The sequence below is a fragment of the Nicotiana tomentosiformis genome, chromosome 4 (assembly GCF_000390325.3).
Source record: "Nicotiana tomentosiformis chromosome 4, ASM39032v3, whole genome shotgun sequence".
Classification (NCBI taxonomy): Eukaryota; Viridiplantae; Streptophyta; class Magnoliopsida; order Solanales; family Solanaceae; genus Nicotiana; species Nicotiana tomentosiformis.
The window spans coordinates 53,601,950-53,625,008 of record NC_090815.1 but is presented as its reverse complement, the minus strand read 5'-3'; the positions used below and the strand labels follow the sequence as shown (position 1 = coordinate 53,625,008).

Genomic DNA, 23,059 nt, shown 5'->3' with positions numbered 1-23,059 from the left:
AAAGTAGACATGACAAGAACATGATATAACATACGCTAAAAACATCAAATAAATACATGAAAGTATCCTAAGAGTCTAAACCGGTCAATTTCCATATATAAGCCCGAGTACGCACTCGTCACCTCGCGTACAAGGCTTTCACATATCACGAATAACACAAAAACTCAAATCCTACGGGGTAGGTCCCCCACATAAAGTTAGGCAAGATACTTACCTCAAAGAAGCCAAATCAATACTCTAAAATGACCTTCTGATGTGAAACAACCTCCAGACGGCTCAAATCTAATCAAAATAACATTATATCATAAATAAAGACCATAGGAAACAACTCCCGATAATAAAGTTTTGATCTTTAATGAAAACTAAAAAGTCAACCCGGGCTCGCACATCGAAACCTGACAAATCCCACAAAATGTGAACACCCATTCCAATACGAGTCCAATATTACCAAAATTATCCAATTCCGACATCAAATCGTCCTTCAAATCTACATTTTATATTTTGGGAAGTTTTTATAAAAATCCCCAAATTTTCCAACTCAAATCACTAATTTAATGATAAAAACAAAGATGGAATCATGAAATGTAATCAAATCCGGGTGAAGAACACTTACTCCAATCCAAATCGTGAAGACCCCCTCCAAAATTGCTCAAAACTGAGGTCTACAACTCAAGATGTGATAAAAATAACCAAACCCTCAATATAAATATAATGTACACAGAAATCCCGATGGTGCGGTCGGAAGGTCGCTTCTGCGGCCAATTATCCGCTTCTGCGAAAATACCTTACCTCAGCCAATGTCGCTTCTACGACTGTTGCACCCCATTTTCCACTAGTCAAGACATGATTCAACTTGTGGTTTCTCTATTGTTAATGAAAGAGAGTCGCCACCTAATTTTTAAAGATATACTAGGGTACCTATTTAATTACTAAATCATGTTCCTTATGAGTCTGCAAACTAATGAGATTATGGGTAAGGGTTCTTGTTTTTATAAGGGGAAGGTGTTAGACACCTCTTAAAATCTACCTGAGGTAGCTCCATAGGATTTAGACTAATTTTTAGGAATTTTTTATTTATATTATGCTTAATTACTATTAGGGCATGGCTTATTATACATATTTAAGAGAAGGTATATATATAAGAGATGTAAGACTTAGGAAAGATGTGAGATTATAAAAGAGTTATGAAAGGTTAAAAGAGTTCTGAAAGCAGTTCATATTTTATAAGGCTTGTAATAATAAGATTAAGTTATGAAAGTAACTAAATTAGGGAATAGATGTTTATATGATTCTAAAAGATGTTTGTAAGAAAGTGATTCTAAATGTACCTTGATTTAAAAATCTGAAGGGGAGCGATCTTTGAAATTTCATTTGTGGTGACAATACCTTACTGTTTTATGAAAGTCTGATTTACCTCTTGTGAGTAAGAACATCGATTCTTTCTTATTTTTCTTTCTCAAAACGGGGTGCGGTTTTGATTAAATTCTAGGCTTCAAGAAAATCTATTTAGAGAGATGAGTGAACAAGATGAATAAATTATAATTAGCGGAGTGGAGATTAATTTCTATCTAATTCTCTTTAAATCCTATATTATTTAAAGTATGCCTATGTTTCAGGTTCTATTAAAGCATGAAGGTAAAGCACAAGATCTAATAGATGAGTGTTAAATATATGATAGCAAAATATGACAAAGCGACAAGACAGTAGATAAAGTAATAAAGTTGTAAACTAGATTAATGAAGCAATAACTAATAACAAAGGAAATGAGGAAAGAATACTAGACTCTGATGGTTGGGCTTCAAGAAAGTAGGCCCAACGATTGAAAGACACGACTATAGCTGACTGGACCACTAAAGAAAATGCAACAAGACTGGTTTGGGCCTGAGTTCCTTAGGAACTCAGCAGGCCCAAATATGTACCTGTCCAAAAAAGAAAGTCCATTAGATGCATATTCCACATTCTCACCAAATTCAAATATGTATGAAATATATATAGACAAACAACTGGAATAAGAAATTATCAAAATTCCAATGCTATGGGAAATTATATTAATGTGGTAGTTATACACGACAAATAATTTACATTGAAAACCTTTCATTGTCATTAAACACTAAGCCCCTAAAGAACCAAATGTGTCAATGAATTAAAGGCCAAAAAGGAAGTTCTACTCAAGGTCGATACCCCATTTGAATCTCCCAAAATTTCAAAGTTTCCAAGGGATTCAAGGCCTAGGGCAATGCTTGTGCCAGGGAGGGCTGCCCAACCTAGAGTTAAGCTCCACTCCCAAATACCCTCAAATACTAACAACATGTTTTCCTTATAGGTTTAGATGACAATGAGGCCTTTTCAATGTAAACTAAATGCTACAACATTACTTACCACAAAAATATACCTTCCCTCCTAGCATAAGAACACATAGTCTACATTTGATACCAAACAAAAAATACATATCAGGTGAAATTAAGGATCTGACTTTCGAATGCACACAAGAAAGGAGCAGAAACATTACAAGCATGTTGTAAAGGTCTGAATATTAGAGAAGAGCACACTCAAAGGAAAGACAAGCTATACAGGATCATATATGCAACAAGACAACAAATACAGATGTTCATGTCTCTGGCAAACCAATTGTGAACTGATTGGTTTACTTCTAGCACATGCATGGGTTGATGATACTAATTAGCACCTTATGGGTCATCAATGAAGATTCAGACAAAGCAGTCATGGCTAAACATTTTTACAGAAGTTGTCAAAGGTACCAGGAACAAGATTAGACTCTCAACATGACTACAAGTTCACAGATTTAAACACGGAATCCCTAATGACTCAACTGAGTCTTACTCCTAACAATGTTATCCCCTAACAGGTCATCATGTTTATACAGTATTAACAAAGGACCTAATAAGATTTAAGGACCAGATCTACTTTCAAATCAACAATAGGGAAAGGACTGGGGTGGTTCTGGACAAAGCATGAAATCAAAAATAAAATAGAAACATACAGTATTCATTTAGTTATACATAGACAGTGCAAGTGAGGTTATGACTTCATATAGATAGGGGAGCTTTGCACATTACAAGATCAAGTTAAACATGTCATGAGAGGATAGAGTTACAGATAAAGGAAAGCATTGTATCAAAACAAGTTTAACTTAGGCATAAGTATATTTTAGTATCTACATGTGAAGTAACCATGCTTCAGCTTTTAAAATTTATGACTTGATTAATACAGAATAACTAAGTCCTACCTTTTATGGAAGATAACTTAATGATGGACGCATGTAAGCTTCGCAATAAAAAACCAACAGTAGTTCAAAGAGATTAAAGACAGGGGCGTACTATACCAAGTAAGTTTTCAATGGAACATGTAATTGAAGGTTTTAACCAAACACGAGACAACTGAACAAATGCCGGTCAACAAAACATGATCGTGCCTTGTTTATGAAGGGAGAATAACTTAATTTTAATAGAATGTGTACAATATAACTATTGATATCCATGAAAAAAGGAAAATTTAATTTAAAACAAGACTAGTTCAACAGATGCAACCATAGCTGGATAATGTCATGAGAATGTCATAGTGACAACCCAGAAATTGCCTTCACAGTCTAACAGACATAGGTATAGAGAAGAAAAACATCTAAACACTTAGAATTCATTCTTAAGTTAAAGGGTAAATGATATAAAATTAGGAACCTTCAGATTCATATCAGTCATGGTTATTAGACAATGACTCGACTATAAGACTAATAGCATACAGGGAAAATAATATGTAAAGGCAAAGATCACTACAGAATCATTAATCAAAGGCTGTGGAGTTTAGGTAAGTATGAACAATCATTCGAGACACATTACAACTTAAACATGTACACTGTTAGAACTCAAAAACGACAATCATCAAGAATCACTTAATGACTTGATCACTCATAAATTAAAGACTCGAAAGACAGGACAAATAATTACAAGCAGACATTATACTATCAGAATATGAGCATTCCCATACTAATCACAAACACCATAAACAACTGTCATTCTCAGAAGATAACTAACACATTTATATCATTCAAAGGTGATGAACAAAATAGAGAGATGAGGGATGTGCTGGCCTTTTCGAGGGCAGCCAACCAAACCAAGGCTCTCTTAGTTACTTAAGATCCCAAGAACTTCAAGTTCGAAGCAGCGACAATACTCAGAAATGAAAAGGAAAAGAAATAGTAAGGAAACCTAGGCTTCTTCAACTCAAAATTGCTCTTAGATAATTTCAGTGTTAGGTCGTTGTGTTCGTGTTTTGTGTGTGTTTGGTGAGAACATTGAAGGCCCCTTTTATAGTTCCATTTAAGGCTCTAGGGTCTCGCAAATTAAAATCAGTAGTGTAGGGTAATGCATGGTAGATGATGATAGCCAATCGAGTGAAAAAATCTTGAAGACAGAGGGGAATTCAGTGTTGAGTTTACCTGAGAGTGGGAACCTATTTTTGAAGGCTTTGAACCTACGGACAAGTCCTAAAACTCAGAGATCACTGCGTTTGACCTATGGATATAGAATTTCATGATGAATCTCCGAAGAACGCTTCATGCATGCTCCGATTTGATGGAGTATAAAAGGATTTGAAGTTTCATGTTTAAGCATAGGGTTCCTGATTTTAGGCGTTTGAATTGGAGTGATGAAATAGGGAAGAAACTGGCAGGATTCGCGGATTCAGAAGGCAAAATGGATGATTTCTAGTCGATTTGTGCCCTTGCACGAATTTGTGCAAGGTTTTTGATTGATTTGGTTAGTGAGGTTAAGAGAAAAGAGAGAGGAAGGGGAAAGAGATGTGGCGAGGTCATAGATGAAATGATTTTGTGTTTGGGTAATTGGGGGTTGGTATCTAGGGTTATGTTTGCAAGATGGAATATGGGGCGTTTGATCATTTGATCAACGACCCTAATAAATTGGGGCTTTATATGTTTAAAGAAATTAATTTGGCAAAATACGAGAACCGTTGGATTTGTGTGATCCAACGGATGAGATATGTCACTGCCGGATCTCGGGAAGCACGACCGGCACTCAACCGATATACCCGGGCCGAGCAAGCCTGTACAATACCTTCTACCCGAACTCACTCTTGAGTAAAGAGGATATCTATTTCATTAATTAGACAATGAGGATGATCATGTGAACAATACCAATTCATTATCATTAGTTACATCATTTATAAGTTTCAAAATACATACACTTTCATCATTTGAAGTGGAACAAGTGGTACAAATACAACATTACTAGTTTGACCTTCCCAACACTAACATACAACCTAAGCTATGTCTACGGAGCCTCTAATAGATACAAAAGGGTACTATGATAGTGCCGGCAACAAGGCCCCGGCCATACCTCCAAAGCTGATGCACATGGAACAAAAAATACACGACCCCGAAATGAAGTGGGGCTCACCGAGTCAGCTGGGAAGAGGGTGTACCGCTATCACTGATCAATGCCGCCTGCCGTGGAACCACCTGCATCTATTAAAGATGCAGCGTCCCTATCAAAAAGGATGTTAGTACATATGGAATAGTACTAGTATGTATGACTAAACACCCTCTTATTAGAACAAGTAACAGTACAAGGAAGAACAACCATAAAATCAATGGAAGCCTCAAACAATACTAAAACATCAAGTTAGGAGCAAGAATAGTTTACAAGTAAATTTATATTATTTTAGGTTGGGAGATCTTAACACCGATATACCACCGTGATTTTAGTACGGAGTCCGATCACGGCCCGATCGGCTAGGCCGTCTCACCCAAAGATATCAACCACAACCACAATATCTATCACAATTTCAATCATTATCTCAATCACAATTTGAAGCACAATAACCACCATGTGTGCGGCATGGCATCCGATCACGACCCGACCGGCTAGGCCGTCTCACCATAATTCCGTTGGTTCAACATCAGCCTCTTCTAACAATCATCTCATCCCAATAAAAGGGAATATTCTAATCACATCAATCTCATCCCAAATGTGGGGAATAATCACAATTCACTCCTACACCGGCACGTGTAGTTTCGGGATTAGGCTATTTCAACCTACCCTTCATCGGTGACTAACTATACTCCCAAAGTGTTTATTATTTAAAGGATTTACAACTCATCTCAATATCTTTTACACGTTTCTTAGTTTAATTCTCACTAGTGGCCCAAACGTAATATCATTCTTGGCACGTTGGCCGTATTTCATATTTCATGCTCACCTCTTTCACTTTTAAACATTATCACAGATCATTAACAACAAAGAATTTCTATTCAAGACTTTGAGTACACATGTGAGCAAATAAGAGTCTTAAGCACATTAGGATTTGGCATAATAGCTTTCATTTGAAACACGACTTGAAGTCATAACATTTAGATATGTAACCCATGCTTTTAACACATTCTCAAATACTAACATAACATGACTACATCATTTAAAATACATATTGAACATATATCTCTTGACACGAAGCTTGCTCGGAATATTCAAGTTATAATGAACAACTCGGGACTTACAAAGACATCGTGGGATTCAATTCTAAGAGAGAAGTTTAGCCAACATACCTCGCTTTGAGCTTCATTAAATTACTAAAATGTTCCGAAAACCTTAGCAACTTCGATCTATTTAGAAATATAACAAAATTGAACACAAATTAGGAAGGAGTTCATGGTTCCAGCTCATTTGAGCATTTTATCAAACACTAGGTGGGCATTATGATTTATAGATTCTCCTATGGTGGATTTCCTTCACCCCACAACCCAAGGTCTACCCATTTGAGCTCAACTACCTTCCCACAACCCATAATAGTACATGCATGCATGGATACACTATCACACCCAAGAATCACACTCCTCATTAACCATCTTCTACCCCAAATTCGAAATTAAAACTAGGATATGGAACCATACCTATTGGATGAAGAACTTGTGAGTTTCTCCAGCCTTTGAGCAAGTATTGATGAACAATAAGCTTAGGAACTTCCCCTCTCACTCTATGGCACTTCCTCTCTATAGGAATATCAAACTTTCTCTTTACAAATGGTCCCTAATGACTATATATCAAAATAGGGCCGGGTTATGAAATTAGAAAAATTGAAGCCCTGATGCAGACCTACGGTCGCATAAAGTACCGCATAACACTTCTGCAGTTCACAAAATAGACCGCATAATGGCCCTCCGGAAATAAGCATTTCTATGTAGGTATATGACAGGTCTGAGGTCTGCAGACCTATTCTGTGGTCGCATAAAGGATCGCAGAACCTCCTTCCGAAATTTCTCATGCTGGCTTCTGCAACGAATGTGCGGCCCGCGAAATGGTTATGCGGTCGCATAGTTGACCGCAAAACAAGCAGTCCACAGATCAGTTCTGCGGTCGCATAATGGGCCGCTGAAATGCCCTGTTATGCAATAATTTTTCTTCAACTCCCCAACGCATTGTTCAATATAAGTCTACCTTGGCATCACAAAACCCTTGGTTCTAGGTAAAAGTTTTTACGGGGCCTTACAAGATAATATCTGGTAACAGGTCTAATTGAAAGAGAAAAATGGGAATAATCCTGGGCCATCGATGGTTTGGATCAACGACTCAGATCATTTGTGTTTCTTATGTGAGGGTGGGAGAGGGGGTGACGTGGAAGGTGTTGATTTGTGCGAATAGAGTGACTTGGATCACCATGGTTGAAAGAGATAGATGTTTAGGTTGGGTGTATTTTCAGACTGGGCTGATGCGTTGGGCCAAAATGATTTAAGGAATGGCCATTTTGCATTTGACTTGAGAATTGTAATTGTGGCCTTTTGGTCTTTTAACCCCATCAGATTTAATTTAAATAAACTTAAAAATTTCAATTAAATATTGGAAAAATTATAAATACTATATACTACTAATTATTTAAATTAGTTAGCTAAAAAAATACGTTGTCTTCCTAAATTGATTGGTAGAGTGCGTCTCCGCTTGTTGGGAGACCTTTACATTGAGGAATGTTTCCGCTTGTTAGGAGAGCTTGATTTGTAGAATGCGTCTCCGCTTGTTGGTAGATATTTGCACTGAGATGTAAAGTAATCTCCACTTAGGAGTGAATGACTAAAACCGTAATCATATCTGAAGCTGCATGAGCAAAACATTAAAAGATTCAAAGTAATAGTTAATAAAATGAAAGCATGCCCAAGAGATACTCTTGACTGCGAAACTAAGTTGCGACCATCGATTGGCAGAACATTGGTGACGAGGTTTGCGATGGTCTATTCTGGCATCCATTGCAATGGAGTAGCGATGTGAATTGCTTTGTTGTCGAAGTTTGCAGTTTGCTATCTACAAGGCTCCGATTGGAGAAGCCGACGTTCGATTTGTACAGGGCGCTCCGATTGATTGAGTTGATGGTTTTCTATATACATGACTTCAATGGTGAAGACAACGATCCATTTTGTACAAGATGCTCCGATTGTTTTAGCATGCGAGTTGTTGTGTACAGAATGTTTATGTCTACTGTCTGATTCGGAGGTACCTAAAAAGGTTTCAAAGCTAGGCTTTAGCTGTACTAGAAAAATTCAAGTAAAGGAGAAAGAGAGATAATCTTAGGCAAGCGGTGGGTCCGTTATTTGCCCCGGTGTGTTTTTAATGCTTTCTTGTTCCCTGTTGACTCTGCACTCAAAGAAAATTTCTTAGTGGCGGCGGGGAAGTTGGGTTGTGTCGACCACAGTGTTGGTTTGCCCAGGTCTTTAACATGATTGCACTACAAAGTTTGGTAGCTAGAACAAATTTTTATATATATATATATATATATATATATATATATATATATATATATATATATATATATAATCTGTTTTAGAAAACATTTCGAAAATAATATGTTTTTAAGGCAAATGTCGTCGTTCCGGATTATGATATGTTACGAAAGGCTCTCTACACGCGAGCGTATCCTCTTGAAAACATTGTTCTGTTGATGTTGATCTTCCATGATGCTTCTGACAACATGGCTGCTTGCTGTTGCAACTGTGTCCTAATTTGAACTAATGCATTACAAGGCTTTCCTAAGGGTATGACCGAACCCTTTCAGGTTGCCTACATATCCAAAATGGAATCAGGTCCGGACGTAGTTCGTGGATTATGATGAAATATGATGAAAATGACTGAGCTTGACTCAGGCAGTCTACGTATCCAAATGGAATCAGGTCAAGGCGTAGTTCGATTACAATAGATGCAAAATAGTGAGATTAAGAATGAAAATGATCGAGTCTGACACAGACTGCCTATGTATCCAACTGGAATCAGGCCAGAACATAGTTCAATTATAAAAGACGACTAAATCCGATGAGGATTGCCTATGTATTACTTTATGAGGAAATCAAGTCGGCGTTGTTCTTGAGCAACATACAAAAGTGATATTTGGTTTTTCTATTAGAAGAGAAAGGGAGGAGAGAAACCGAACTCTACGTGGGTTGCCTACGTATCCCTCCGCGGGAAGTCATGTTGAATGTAGTTTTGTTACATCAAAAGCATAACTTTATTTGTCTTTAAACATAGTATCTCCTGATTGCATCTGAGTTGATAGGCTTTGTGTTCACTCTTCCGTCCATTTCTGCCAAGATTAGAGCTCCACCCGACAGTGCTCGGTGAACCACGTAAAGACCTTGCCAGTTTGGTGCGAACTTTTCTTTGGCTTCTTCTTGCCCCAGTGTGAACTGGCAAGGCTTCACTCTCTTGTTAAATGCACTGGCCATCCTGTTCTGTTATAGCTGACCATAACATATTGCATCCATTCTTTTCTCATCAATGAGCATGAGCTCTTCCTGCCTGATCCGTATCCATGATGCATCATCTAGTTTTGCCTCTTGAATGACTCTTAAAGACGGTTATTTCAACCTCTGTGGGTATCACAGCTTTAGTGTTGTATACCAACATGTACAGTGTTGCGCCAGTGGATGTTCTCATGGTAGTCCGATAACCCAGTAAAGCGAAGGCAATTTCTCGTCCCATTGTCTGTGATTGTCCACTATCTTTCACAGAATCCTCTTGATAATCTTGTTAGCTACCTCGACTGCCCCATTCATTTGTGGTCTGTAGGATGTGGAATTGCGGTGGATGGTTCTAAACTTAAAACAGATTTCTCATGAGGTCACTATTTAGGTTAGCGGCATTGTCAGTGATGATAGACTCCGGTATCCCAAATCTGCATACGATGTTGTTTCAGAGAAAATCTTCCATTGCATTCTTCATGACAGCCTTATAAGTAGATGCCTTGACACATTTGGTGAAATATTCAATAGCTACTAAAATTAAATGATGTTCATTTGATGTTGCAGGCTCTATAGGTCCAATCACGCATATGCCCCAGGCGGCGAAAGGCCAAGGTGAACCCATTGCGTTTAGTTTAGTTGGTAGAACCCAGATGAAATCCCCGTGAATCTGGCACTGGTGACACTTCTACACGTAGCGGATGCTGTCTCTTTCCATAGTCATCCAAAGGTATCCAGCTCTCAAAATCTTCTTGGCTAATGTGAACCCATTCATGTGGGGTCCGTATGTTCCTGCATGTATTTCCTCGAGTAATCTGGTTGCATAGGCTGCGTCTACACATCTCAACAAACCTAAGTCCGGGGCCCTCCTATACAGGACTTCCCCGTTGAGGAAAAAGTGGTTTTCCAGTCTCCTGAGTGCTGATTTTTGACCATTACTAGCATTCTCTGAGTATTCACTGGTTGTGAGGAATTTCTTTATGTCATCATACCATGGTTTACCATCGGGTTCTCCATTTACATGGAAACAATAAGCATGTCGATCTGTGATCTCTACCTCCATAGAATCGATATAGTTCTTGTCTTGATGTTGATTCATAAATGATAGGGTTGCAAGGGCGTCGACGAACTCATTTTCAATATTGGGGATGTGCCTGAACTCAATCTTTGTAAGCTTCCTGCACAACTCTTTCACACAGTGTAGGTACAGAAGTATCTTGACATTCTTGGTTGACCATTCTCCTTGGACTTGGTGTATCAACAAATCAGAATCTCCTATGACCAAAAGTTCTTTGATGTAAATGTCGACTGCCATTATGATCCCAATGATGCACGCTTCGTATTCAGCCATATTATTGGTACAAGGGAATCTTCTCTTTGCCGATGCTGGATAGTGCTGTCATGATTCCAAAATCTTGACTACTCCAACTCTGACTCCTTTAAAATTTGCCGCTCCATCGAAAAACATTCTCCACCCAGGGTACAATTCTGCAATATCTTCTTCGGAAAATATTACTTCTTCATTGGGGAAATCGTGGTTAGTGGTTCATAATTCCTATCCACCGGATTCTCTGTGAGGTGGTCACCTAAAGTTTGCCCCTCAATAGCCTTATGACTTATGTACACAATGTCAAATTCACTGAGGAGAATTTGCCATTTAGCTAGCTTTCCAGTAGGCATTGGCTTCTGAAAAATGTACTTAAGTGGGTCGAGCCGAGATATCAGATGCATGGTGTATGCTGAGATGTAATTACTTAGCTTCTGAGCAATCCAAGTCAGAGCACAACAAGTGTGTTCTATCAGGGTATACTTGGTGTCGCATGGCGTGAACTTCTTACTCAAGTAGTAGATGGCACGCTCCTTTCTCCCAGTTTTGTCGTGCTTCCCCAACACACAGCCGAAGGCGTTGTCCAAGACTAACAAATATAGTAACAATGGCTTCCCTGGTTCGTGGGGAACCAACGTTGGTGGATTTGACAGATACTCCTTGATTTTGTCGAAGGCTATCTACCACTCTTCTGTCCATTTTGTGGCAGCATCCTTCTTTAGCAACTTGACAATGGGTTCACAAATTGCCATGGACTAGGCTATGAAATGTAATTCAACTTGCCCAGGAAAATCATGAAATCTTTCTTGCTCTTTGGTGGAAGTAATTCCTCGATGGCCTTGATTTTTGATGGGTCCAGTTCTATCCCCTTCCTTCTTATAGTGAAGCCCAATAGTTTTCCAGCGGGACTCCAAACGCGCACTTTACTAGGTTTAACATCAAATTGTACCTGTGCAGGCATTCAAAAAATTTCCTCAAGTTGTCCAAGTGCTCCGAGCTCTTTCAAGACATTATGATGACGTCATCCATGTACACTTCAATCTCCTTATGAATCATATCATGAAAGAGGGTCGTCATGTCCCTCATGTAGGTGGCGCCGGAATTCATGAGACCTAACGACATGACTTTATAATAGTAGACTCCCCAAAGGTGTGGTGAAAGCCATATTTTCTGCATCTTCCTTGTGCATTAAGATCTGATGGTACCTAGCGAGACAATCCACAAACCACTGTAGTTCGTGTTTCGCACAGTTGGACTAGCTTTGTTGAGGTCTCGGTCGTCCATACATATTCTGATCTTTCCATCTTTCTTGGGTATTGGGACGATGTTAACCAACCAGCTTGGATAGTTGGTGACCCTTACTACATCTGCTTATATCTGTTTGGTCACTTCTTCCTTTATCCTCAAACTTAAATCAAGTTTAAACTTTCTAGGTTTCTGCTTGACCGGCGGTCTGGCAGGATTGGTTGACAGTCGATGCGAGACAATGTGGATGCCTAATCCCAGCATGTCATCATAGGACCATGTAAACTCATCAACGTACTGTCGGAGGAGCTCAATCAGATTTTCCTTATGCTCGGCTTCTAGGTGAATGCTGATTCTGGTTTCTTTTACATCTTCAACACTTCCAAGATTAATTACTTCTATTTATTCAAGGTTGGGCTTTTTCTAACTCTCCAACTACTCGATCTCCTGCGAGAGATTATCGGGCATCACACTTTCAAAATATTCCACGTAATATAGGTCATTGCGCTCAATGGTTTTGTTACATGTCATATTCGTGGAACATGGTTTTTTAGCAGTTTGATTACTGAAAAGAAAAAATTAAGTAAATAAAGCGGTAAATAAAGTTTCAATATTTGGGAAAATGATTCTTTTTATTTCATCAAAAGAGGAATGCCTTAAGCGTTCACAAGAGGCAAATAACAAAAGAGTACAGACACAGTATAGGCCTCAATTGACCGTGCGCTTTTCAGAAGAAAACTTTTACAGTTCCATACTACCAAGACTCCCGGCGAACCAAAGATGGACTGGAGGTCCAATTCTATAGCTCTTCCGCTAGTTCGGCATCCCTGATAGTCGTTGTCATGATGTCAGTCCCTTCACAACATTCTTTAATCATATTCACGAAAAACTTTCCTATCCCGTCGATGATATCATCTTCGGGTACTGAACTCTATCACGGACTTGCAACATGCTCTGGCGTAAAAACATTTTTCCCAGAGTTAACTGTGCGAGCTTTCCCTTCCGGAGGCTGATATCGTATGCCAGCCCTTCCTTTCTTGCCATTATGTTCAATTCGCTATATGATTCCGTCTGACTCGGATCCCAACCCTGTTCCTGGCCTGTATCAATATTTCATCATCTCCCTCATAGCAGTATACCTGACTGCATTCCCAAGTATCAATGTTCCTGGTTGCAATCCCAAGTTTTATTCAATCTTCTCTATCTAAGTAGTCCGCATGATTTCCATTGCAGTGAAGGCAACTCCGTCTAGCCCTTCAATGAATGGAACATCATATACCAAATAGGCAGAGTGACCCCACTCGCCACGAACCACGATCTCTTGACATCCCCACTAGAATTTCATGTATTGGTGCAAGGTGGGTGGCACGGCCCCTGCCATATTTATTCAGAGACTGCCCAGCAGCAAGTTGTTGGAAGAAGAGATGTCCATTACTTGAAACAACACTGGAAAATCGACTGGCCCGATCTGCAAGGCTATATAAATTCCTCCAATAACATCCTTTTGCGAACCATCAAAGGCTCTCACCCTTACGTGGCTTTCCTTGACTTCTCTCAACTGAATTCCCAACTCATGTAGAGTGGAGAGCGGATAAATGTTGACTCCTAACCCTCCATCGACCAATAACCGCGACACCACTTTATCCCTGCATTTGATAGTGATGTGAAAAGCCTTGTTATGACTTGCGCCTTCGACAGGGAGTTCGTCTCTTCTGAATGTGATTATGTTTGCTTTGACCATTTTCGCAATAGTAGTGGCCAAAGCCTCACTAGTGGTGTTACTTGGTACACTTACCCCACTTAGTACTTTCAACAGGGAATCCTTATGACTGTCAGAGCTCATTAATAGATCCGTGATTGATATCTATGCTGGAATTTTCTTCAGCTGCTCCTCCACAGAATACTCTTTGCTTGACATTCTTTTCCAAAACTCGGAGGCTTCTAGGTCTCGTATGTTCCTTCTTGGAATTTTTTCTCTCCCCGTGTTTCCTCGATTGACATTTTCAGGAGTGTAGCATCTTCTAGACCTAGTTATACCATGGGTTGCGCCAGAGTCTGTCATTTTGGCCTTTCCTTTTGCTGGTACGTCCATGGGAAGTTTTTGTATTTCTGGCTTTCTTCGTCTCCTGTAGCACTGACAGGTTACTGCGGATATGTCTGAACCGTCACTATAGGCCTCAGTTGTACTGTAATAATCGGGGCCTTTTGAGGAGGGATCCTGGCAGCTTCTGCATTTCCTACAGTGATAATTGTTCCCTTTAGGTCATACTCTTCATCTAATAAAATCATGTTAGCTCCCTGATTTTGATGATTCGGCAGTGGATTGCGATTCACATTGGGTGGTGCCGGAGTGGACTGAATGGCTCCACTCTTAAAACAAACTTCAGTATGTGGTAACAGGTCTAAACTGAAAGAGAAAAATGGGAATAATCGTGGACCGTCGATGGTTTGGATCAACGACTCAGATCATTTGTGTTTCTTATGGGAGGGTGGGAGACAGGTGACATGGCAGGCATTGATTGGTGTGAATAGAGTGATTTTGATTGTCATGTGGAAAGAGATAGTTGTTTGGGTTGGGTGTATTTTTGGACTGGACTGATGCATTGGGCCAAAATGATATAAGGAATGGCCATTTTGCATTTGACTTGAGAACTGTAATTGGGGCCTTTTGATCTTTTAACCCCATTTGAATTTAATTTAAATAAACTTAGCAGTTTAATTATCTATAAAAAATACATTATTTTCCTAAATTGTAGTACTAATTTTTGAATTTTACATAATTATCTAAAAATTAAAGAGTAATTTATCAAATTAATTATAGAACCTACGTAATGTATAAACATTATTTTAATAATCTTAAAAATAGTAAATATATTTGCAAATACACAATGTTAATACTACGCGATTAATTTCAAAACTATCATTTTGATTAATTTGTAAGAATAGATATTTGTTACTAGAAAAACACTCTAAAACATATATTGTAAATAATTAATTATAAACAAATAAATTTAAAAGGGGAGGGTCAAAATTGGCCGTCAACCGTGACAATGAATGCGCTTCTGCGCTCAGAGTTCTGCTTCTGCGAATGCGCAGATGCGCCTAGACATCCGCTTCTGCGGTCTTCCTCATCCAGCCTTGTTTCCGCTTCTGCGCCCCTTCTCTTCCACACCTGCGATCAACACATTTGTTCCCAGTGGTTGGCAGGTGCAACCACAGCAGATCCCTGCCCAAACCAGCTTCACTCAACATGATCCAAAAGATATGAAACCCGTCTGAAACACACCCGGAGCCCGCGGGACAACGCCTGAACCTACCCACAAGTTCCATAACATAACGCGAACCTACTTGAGGCCTCAAATCACATCAAACAATGTCAAAACTTCGAATTGCACTTCAAATAGAACTTAATGAACTTAAAAACTTTCAACTTTTACACTCGCGCCAAATCATAACAAATCAACTCTGAATGGCGTCAAATTTTGCATGCAAGTCCTGACTGACATAACGGAGCTATTCTAACTCCCGGAGTCGCAATACGAACCCGATATCAATAAAGTCAACTCTCGGTCAAACCTCTCAACATTCAACTTTCCAACTTTCGCCAAAATGCATCAAATTAACCTGTGGACCTCCAAATCCAAATCAAACATATGCTATTGGAATCATCAAAACACCATTTCGAAGTTGTCTACACAAAAGTTAAACTCTGGTTAACTCTTGCCGCTTAAGCTTATAAAACAAGAATCCTTCTATCGGTCGGGGCGTTACACTAAGCATCGGAGAATAGATTTGCGATTAGGATAGACATATGCTATTTGCCTTACTTGATTATTATTGCAGGAATTACATATGCATTTTAGTTAATTCTAATTCTATAGACATACTATAGTAGGTTGGTTTGAATATGAGAGCGAGGCATCGAAAAAACCTTGTGACCAAACGAAACCATCTTAATCAACAAATCAGATAGATCATGTAGTTAATTCAACCAGAAAAATCCACAAGATAGATAATAATCCCATAACCCCGGAATATCCCTATTTGTTTGACTTTGCTCCTAAATTGTTTGTATGTTATATTTGCATTCTTTTTCTCTTGCTCACTTGAAAGGTTTTTCTAGTAATTTTTGTTAAGTAACAATCACAACCATCTTTCAAAAATCACTTGAACAAATAAATAGAAACAAATTTTGATGAGACGATAGTTAATCATAACTCCTCGTGGGAACAATATTTCTTATCACTTTATTACTTGTCGGCATTGTATACTTTCGTGTGCTTGGCCCCAACACTTTACACATGGAGGATTTAACTGGCAACACATGGAAATGCCCGATTAGCCTTTACGAAGATAAGACATAAATGTGAAGGTCACGTTAAGAATATATCCGAGATCATTTGTGTCGAGTTTGTTTTTACCGATATCATTTGTATATAGATCAAGAAAGAGTTATCAATGGAAGATTCTCTAATCTAGTTTCACATGTACGAAAAAGGCAGGAAGCTCGGCAAACATTAAGAAATCGAGATTTGGCATTAATAATTTCCCTGATTATGATGTCGTGATTGCCCCTAGTCTCTAATACAAGGTAAGCCTTACATTTAATAATAACTTGATAGAAATAATCAACAAAAATACTAAAGCAAGACTTATAAACTCACATAAACTTCCAAAATAGGATCTCAACAACACACTTCCCAAAACCGTCGGAATTGAGTCATAAGCTCTACGGAATAAACTAGAATGTCTAATACAACATTGTGTGAATGGGAAATACAACAGAAAAGAAAGATAAGGGAAGGTGACTCAGAGGTCTGCGGACGCCGAGCAGGTTGTAATAACCCGGCCAATCATTTTGAGTATTACAACCCCATTTTCCTATTTACTTCTCAATTTATACTTTACAGTTGTTGCATGACTTGTCGGGGTAATTGGTTCGGGTCCGAAAGGATTTCGGGGTGAAATGAGACACTTAGTCTCATAATTGAAAACCTAAGTTGGAAAAGTTGACCGGATATTGACTTATATGTAAATGACCTCGAATTTGAATTATAATGATTCTAATAGCTCCGTATGGTGATTTTTGACTTAGGAGCGTGTCTGAAAAATTATTTGGAGGTCCGTAGTGGAATTAGGCTTGAAATGGCGAAAATTAATTTTTTGGGAAGTTTGACTGGGGGTTGACTTTTTGATATCGGAGTCGGAATCTAATTCTGAAAATTTTCATAGCACCGTTATGTCATTTATGACTTTTGTGCAAAATTTGAAGTCATTCCTGATTGATTTGATGTGTTTCGGCACAAGATACAGAATTTGAAAGTTCAAAGTTCATAGATTTTAAATTGAGCTGCGATTCGCCGTTTTTATGTTGTTTGATATGATTTGAGGCCTCGAGTAGGTTTGTGTTATATTTTGGAACTTGTTGGTATATTGCAACGAAGTCCAGAGTGACTCTGGCTGGAATTTTTCTATTGCTGGTGTCTTCGCACCTGTTGAAATGGGCTCGCAGGTGCGTTGGTTGCAGAAGCGACACAACACTCGCAGAAGTGACACAACAGTCGCAAAAGGCATGGTCGCAGAATAGACAAAGCAGCAGCAGAAGCAGATGTCCCAGATGTGACTATGCGACCGCAGATGCGGAAGTCGCTGGGCAGAAGCTTTAAATCGTGGGTTTTGGTTTCTTTCTTCATCTTCGGATTTTGGAGCTCAGTTTGGGCGATTTTGGAGAGGAAGTTTTCCACACAAATTGGGATAAGTGTTCTTGACTCTCTTGTGATTATATTCCATGAATTAATCTTCATTTTCGGCATTAGATTATTGATTTTTCAAGAGAAATCTGAGGAAATTTCTTCAATTTCATAAAATGAATTTCTAAGATTTGAACATCGATACGGAGTCGGATTTGGGTGAAATTAGTATGGTTGAGCTTGTAATTGGATGGGTTATCGGATTTTGTGAGTTTCGTTGGATTCCAAGATGTGGGTTATTGGATTTTGTGGGAAAACATTAGAATTTTGATATGGAATTAACTCCAATAATTGTATGGACTGAATTAAATTAATTGTGACTAGATTCGATCCGTTCAGAAGTTGATACGCGCATAATTGAATTTCTGGAGCATTGTTTAGCTTGCTCGACATTTGAATTCATCGTGTTCGAGGCAAGTAACTCTTCTAATCTTGGAGATGAGGGTATGAACTCTGAATATACGTGTTATGCGTTTGGTGTTGAGGTGACGCACATGGAAGGTGACGGGCGTGTGGGCGTGCACCGTGTGATCTGTGACTCTGTTGTTTCTGTGGTACTGTGTAGCTACCTGAATTTTTCTGAAATCATGAAATCTCTACATGCTATAAGCTATGTTTAGGCTACATGCGCATCCTGTTGGGACCCACCGAGATCATTTCTACTATTGAGTTATCTGTTTTTATTGCATTACATACTCAGTCATATGCATTCATATGCCTATCATATCTCAGTCTCTGTTATTATTTATTGATGCATCATATCATTGTTTTCGGGCTAGTATCATGACACTGTGAGCTCGTGTGAGAGAGACTGGAGAGATTAATGACTGAGTGAGGCCGAGTGCCTGATTATGAGTGACATTTATGGGATCGAACTGCACGCCGTAGTGGTTATACTAATTTATGATAGTGCTTGGACTGAAGGAGCCCCTCCGAAGTCTGGACACACCCCCAGTGAGAGCGGTTGATATTATTGAGGGATGAAACTTCCCTGGACATGGATCTTGACTGAAGCATTATTTACCCGGAGATGGGTCTTCTCCACGGGCTGGATTGGCCCTACTCGGTACTGAGAAACTGATGATCAGTTGATGTATATATTCCAGGATGGACCTTTACTGGGCTGGATTGGCCATATACAGTACGGAGTGATTGAGCATGATGAGTGGAATATGTGAGAAAGTGATATTGAGTACTCTGAGAGTGTGAGTATATGAGTTCATCTCTGAGATACATTGCATTGACATGCACACATCACATATAGGCATAGATATGTATTTTTCATCATGTTGTATGGTATCACGTCATTCATGGCTTCTCACACATGTTGACATACGGGCATAGTGATGCATTTGTTTTACACTGGCTATCTAGAAAGAAAATAAAACATCTTATTTATTAGTGAAAGGATTTTAGGAAAATTACTGTTTTCAAACTTAATCATATTTTTGGAAACTTCGTAAATGATTTGGGTTGTCACTGATATACTTGAAAGGCAGAACTATTTTCATAAATCATGATTAAGCTGAGCATTTTATCTTTGAGTTACCTTTGTTATTACTTGCATTATGTTGTTATGAACTGTTGTTGGTTATTAGAGTTGGACTTTGACCTTGGTACAAGCTCGTCACTATTTTCAACTTAAGGTTAGGTTTGTTACTTATTGAGTACATGGGGTTGATTGTACTCACACTACACTTCTGCACCTTACATGCAGATGTTGGTTGCTGATGTTGCTGTATTCGTTGGGAGTTGGATCTGATGATGTACCTGCGTTCTGGTTGTAACTGCTTGTTGTTCATGGTAACCTTGGATTTATAAAACTCCGTTTATGTAGTTTTCAAACATATGATGTATTTACTTCATACCAGCGTTGTAAACTCTATTCTTAGAAGCTCAAGCTTTGTACTACCAGTCTTTGGGGAATGTATCAGATTCAGATATTTCTTTACTTAATTACTTTATTAATTGTTATTGGAATTGGTTAGTGGTTAACTGGCTTACCTAGCCGGTTGGGTTAGGTGCCACCACGACTAGTTGGATTTTGGGTCGTGACAAGGTGGTATCAGAGCTCTAGGTATGGGCTCTACAAATCATGAGCAAGTGTCTAGTAGAGCCTTGCGGATAAGTATGATAACATCCATACTTATCTTCGAGAGGCTACATGGCATTTAGGATATATAATTGCCATATTTCTTTCCTTATCGTGCGGAATTGATTCAGCTTGAGACATAACTCTTTGAATTTCTTCCACGCATTCGTGTGCGCACATAAGCGCTCGGTATCAGATGTTCATCGACGACTAGTGATTCCATGGATGAGGTGCGAGATGTGTTTTTTGTGTGCTGATGAAGGGCCAGTCTGGAGGACTCAAGGCCATGGTTAGACCGCAGCTTAAGCTCGGTATCTTCAGTTGTGACTTGTACATTTGGACTCATATGTCCGGTAATGTCCATACAAGTGGAATTTGTGGCTCGATGAGCAGTGAAAGGGCTTTGTGATGAGTATGATGTAACTGCGGGATGTGTTAACATGATTTGAATATGATGAGAAGTGTTTCCTTGAAATGTAAAAAAGGGCCATTGGGTGCTTCATTTTTGTTTTGATGTGACGTACAGTCTCGAGTTTGAATGTTTTGAAGGATCTTTCACGTTGTTAAATTGTGGGACAAATTAAATTCTCATGTCTTGTTAATGAGTTTGGAATCAGAAAGATTAAGTGATTGCGTAGTAATTGTGGCTGCGAAAGGGTATAACAAGATGTCAATTTAAGGCTAAGCAGGTGGGATATCTCCTGCTGAGTAATCTACGTAGGTGTGCTCCTTATAATGTGAGTGGAGAGTTTCTTTTCTGCCAGCAGGACGTATGTGTTGAGATTTGAATTTGAATCTGGTTGAGAAAGTTGACTTAACTGTCACGAGAATAAATGCGAACTTAACAGATGATTGAGATATTTTATGGTAGGTGTTGCATAAGCTTGAGAAAATTTTTCGTTGAAGCGACTGCTATATCATGGTAGTAATACGGTATGGGTATTGTGAGTTATCGTGTGTTTTAATCTATGGCTTTAAGCCAAGTGGGGGTGCCCGTTGTTGACGGTTTAATTTCATGGTGACATGTTAAATTTTAGTTTTGGTCTGAGGGATGCTTGTAGATTAGTTATGACTTGTAGAGGTTGAGATCGAGGATGACTCGAGTACTAAAATTCCTAAATACGGGCTATATTGCGCTTTATGAGTGTATAAAAATTATAGGATGAGTGAGTTGTTATTTGTGAATGATGTAGTGTGCACGAAGTATGAATTTGATGAGTGGTGTTAAGGCAAGATTACCTCTTTGAGTGTTGCGGTGCTAATGGGGCACGTGTCTTTCAGCCTATTTGGGCGGTGTAATTTATATTTGAGCAAAGTGGGTGACTCTCGAGAAGGTGCTAATGGATTCAAAAATAAATATGTGGCGATTGAAAATTTTTTGGATTCGTATATCGCTAGAATCGGTTATTTATATTGGATGGTATCGGGACTTGCGGTTATTCTGCATGACTATGGATTCTACATTTCAGTATAAGAAAATGGAAGAGGAACAATTTTAAAATTCACATAAGGTCTTTCAGAGTGAATGTCTCGGTGGTGGTGCTTTTGGAGTACTTAAGAGGGAATTCAGTGGCTTATGGCCCTTAGGGCATTGTGATTCTATGCTACTAGGGTTCGTGGGGTGAATTGTGGTTAAAGATCGTGGTGTTTTAGCAAGGAGGAGTATTAATTTTAAGGCCAATTCGGAAGAGACTCAGAGAAATAGGACATCTTGGTAGTAGACTGGATCAGTATAGTAATGTATATGATCGGTTCTTTGGGTGCTTATGATGTAGGGGTTTTCTATAGGTGCTTTATGGCAATACTCTTGGGTTTGGTGACCTGCATGGCTTGGTTGAGTTAGAGAGATTCAGTTCTGATGACTTGATTATGTGCAAATGGATTCCAAAGTATTCTCGAGGATTTCTACCACGGTTTGAAATGGATATTTCCTACCGGCCTGAGAAGCATGTTGAGTATTGTGATTTTCTACCGGATGGGATCAAATGGAAGGCTTCTAGCTAATCGGATATGTACTCTACTTGTGACTCATAATGATTATGAGGTTCTCGTATTTTTCATATAATAGCATGATAGATGCGGTGTATTGTGTGGGTTTAAGGTTTGCGTGTGCAAGGTCACAATTTAGTTTCGAAGGGGAGGTCATAAATTCTTAAAGGGCATGGATAGTTTTCGATGTTTAGATGAATGCTATAACTATTTGGTATTGCGTGAGTAGAGTGTACATTTCAGAAGGCGCACTATGTTTAGAATTATGGATATGTCATAGGTATTGTGGCACTCTCCCGGTTGATCGACTGCTCATTTTAAGACGTTGCTATGTGGCACGAAAGAATGGGAGAAGTATTCCTCGTAGGATGATCAAGTATGAGAGATGTGTTAGTCATTCGGGCGGTGGAGATGGGATGAGAAATGGTGATTCGTGTGTTCTATGGATTTGGAGACTGGGAGTTTTCAGGAGCAGATTGTTTCATGGTTGCGGACTGTGAATTCGAGGTCGAAGCTAGCCAGATGATAGTATGTATTATGATTCAGTCGTTGTGGATTTGCGGAGGGTTATTTATCTATTTATGGGTGACCAGAGTTTATTTGGGAGTCCATTGGTAGGCCCAATTAGGATGTGTATTCTACACCGAGTCAGATTAGTTGGCTTCATACTGCTATTGTTGTGGGATGTGCCTTTGGGTTGATGTTGAGCTTATTCGTGTTCTGAAATGATTTGTGAGTTACTCTTTTATGTTACGAGGAGTTGTGATTCATTGGTTATGCATACATGGTGCGGTTCTATTGGGGGCCTAATAGTGGAATTCGATCGAGATGAGTATTGGGGTATTGCATGATCGATTGCGTATTTGTTATGTTCTTTCAGCTTTTGTGTGGCATTGTGTCATTTGCCTTTC

The 23,059-nt window shown here is 39.0% G+C and overlaps 1 protein-coding gene across 1 annotated transcript; it reads right to left on the bottom strand.

Moving 5' to 3' along the window:
- Positions 1–10,433: 10,433 nt before the first annotated feature.
- On the bottom strand, positions 10,434–11,060 carry LOC138909697 (uncharacterized). The gene has a single exon (XM_070200909.1). It carries the CDS (start codon positions 11,058–11,060, stop codon positions 10,434–10,436), a length of 627 nt encoding a protein of 208 aa, XP_070057010.1.
- Positions 11,061–23,059: the final 11,999 nt, after the last annotated feature.

Coding starts and splice junctions, on each gene's coding strand:
- LOC138909697 (XM_070200909.1), bottom strand. CDS start 11,060: ATGGCAGTCGACATTTACATCAAAGAACTTTTGGTCATAGGAGATTCT.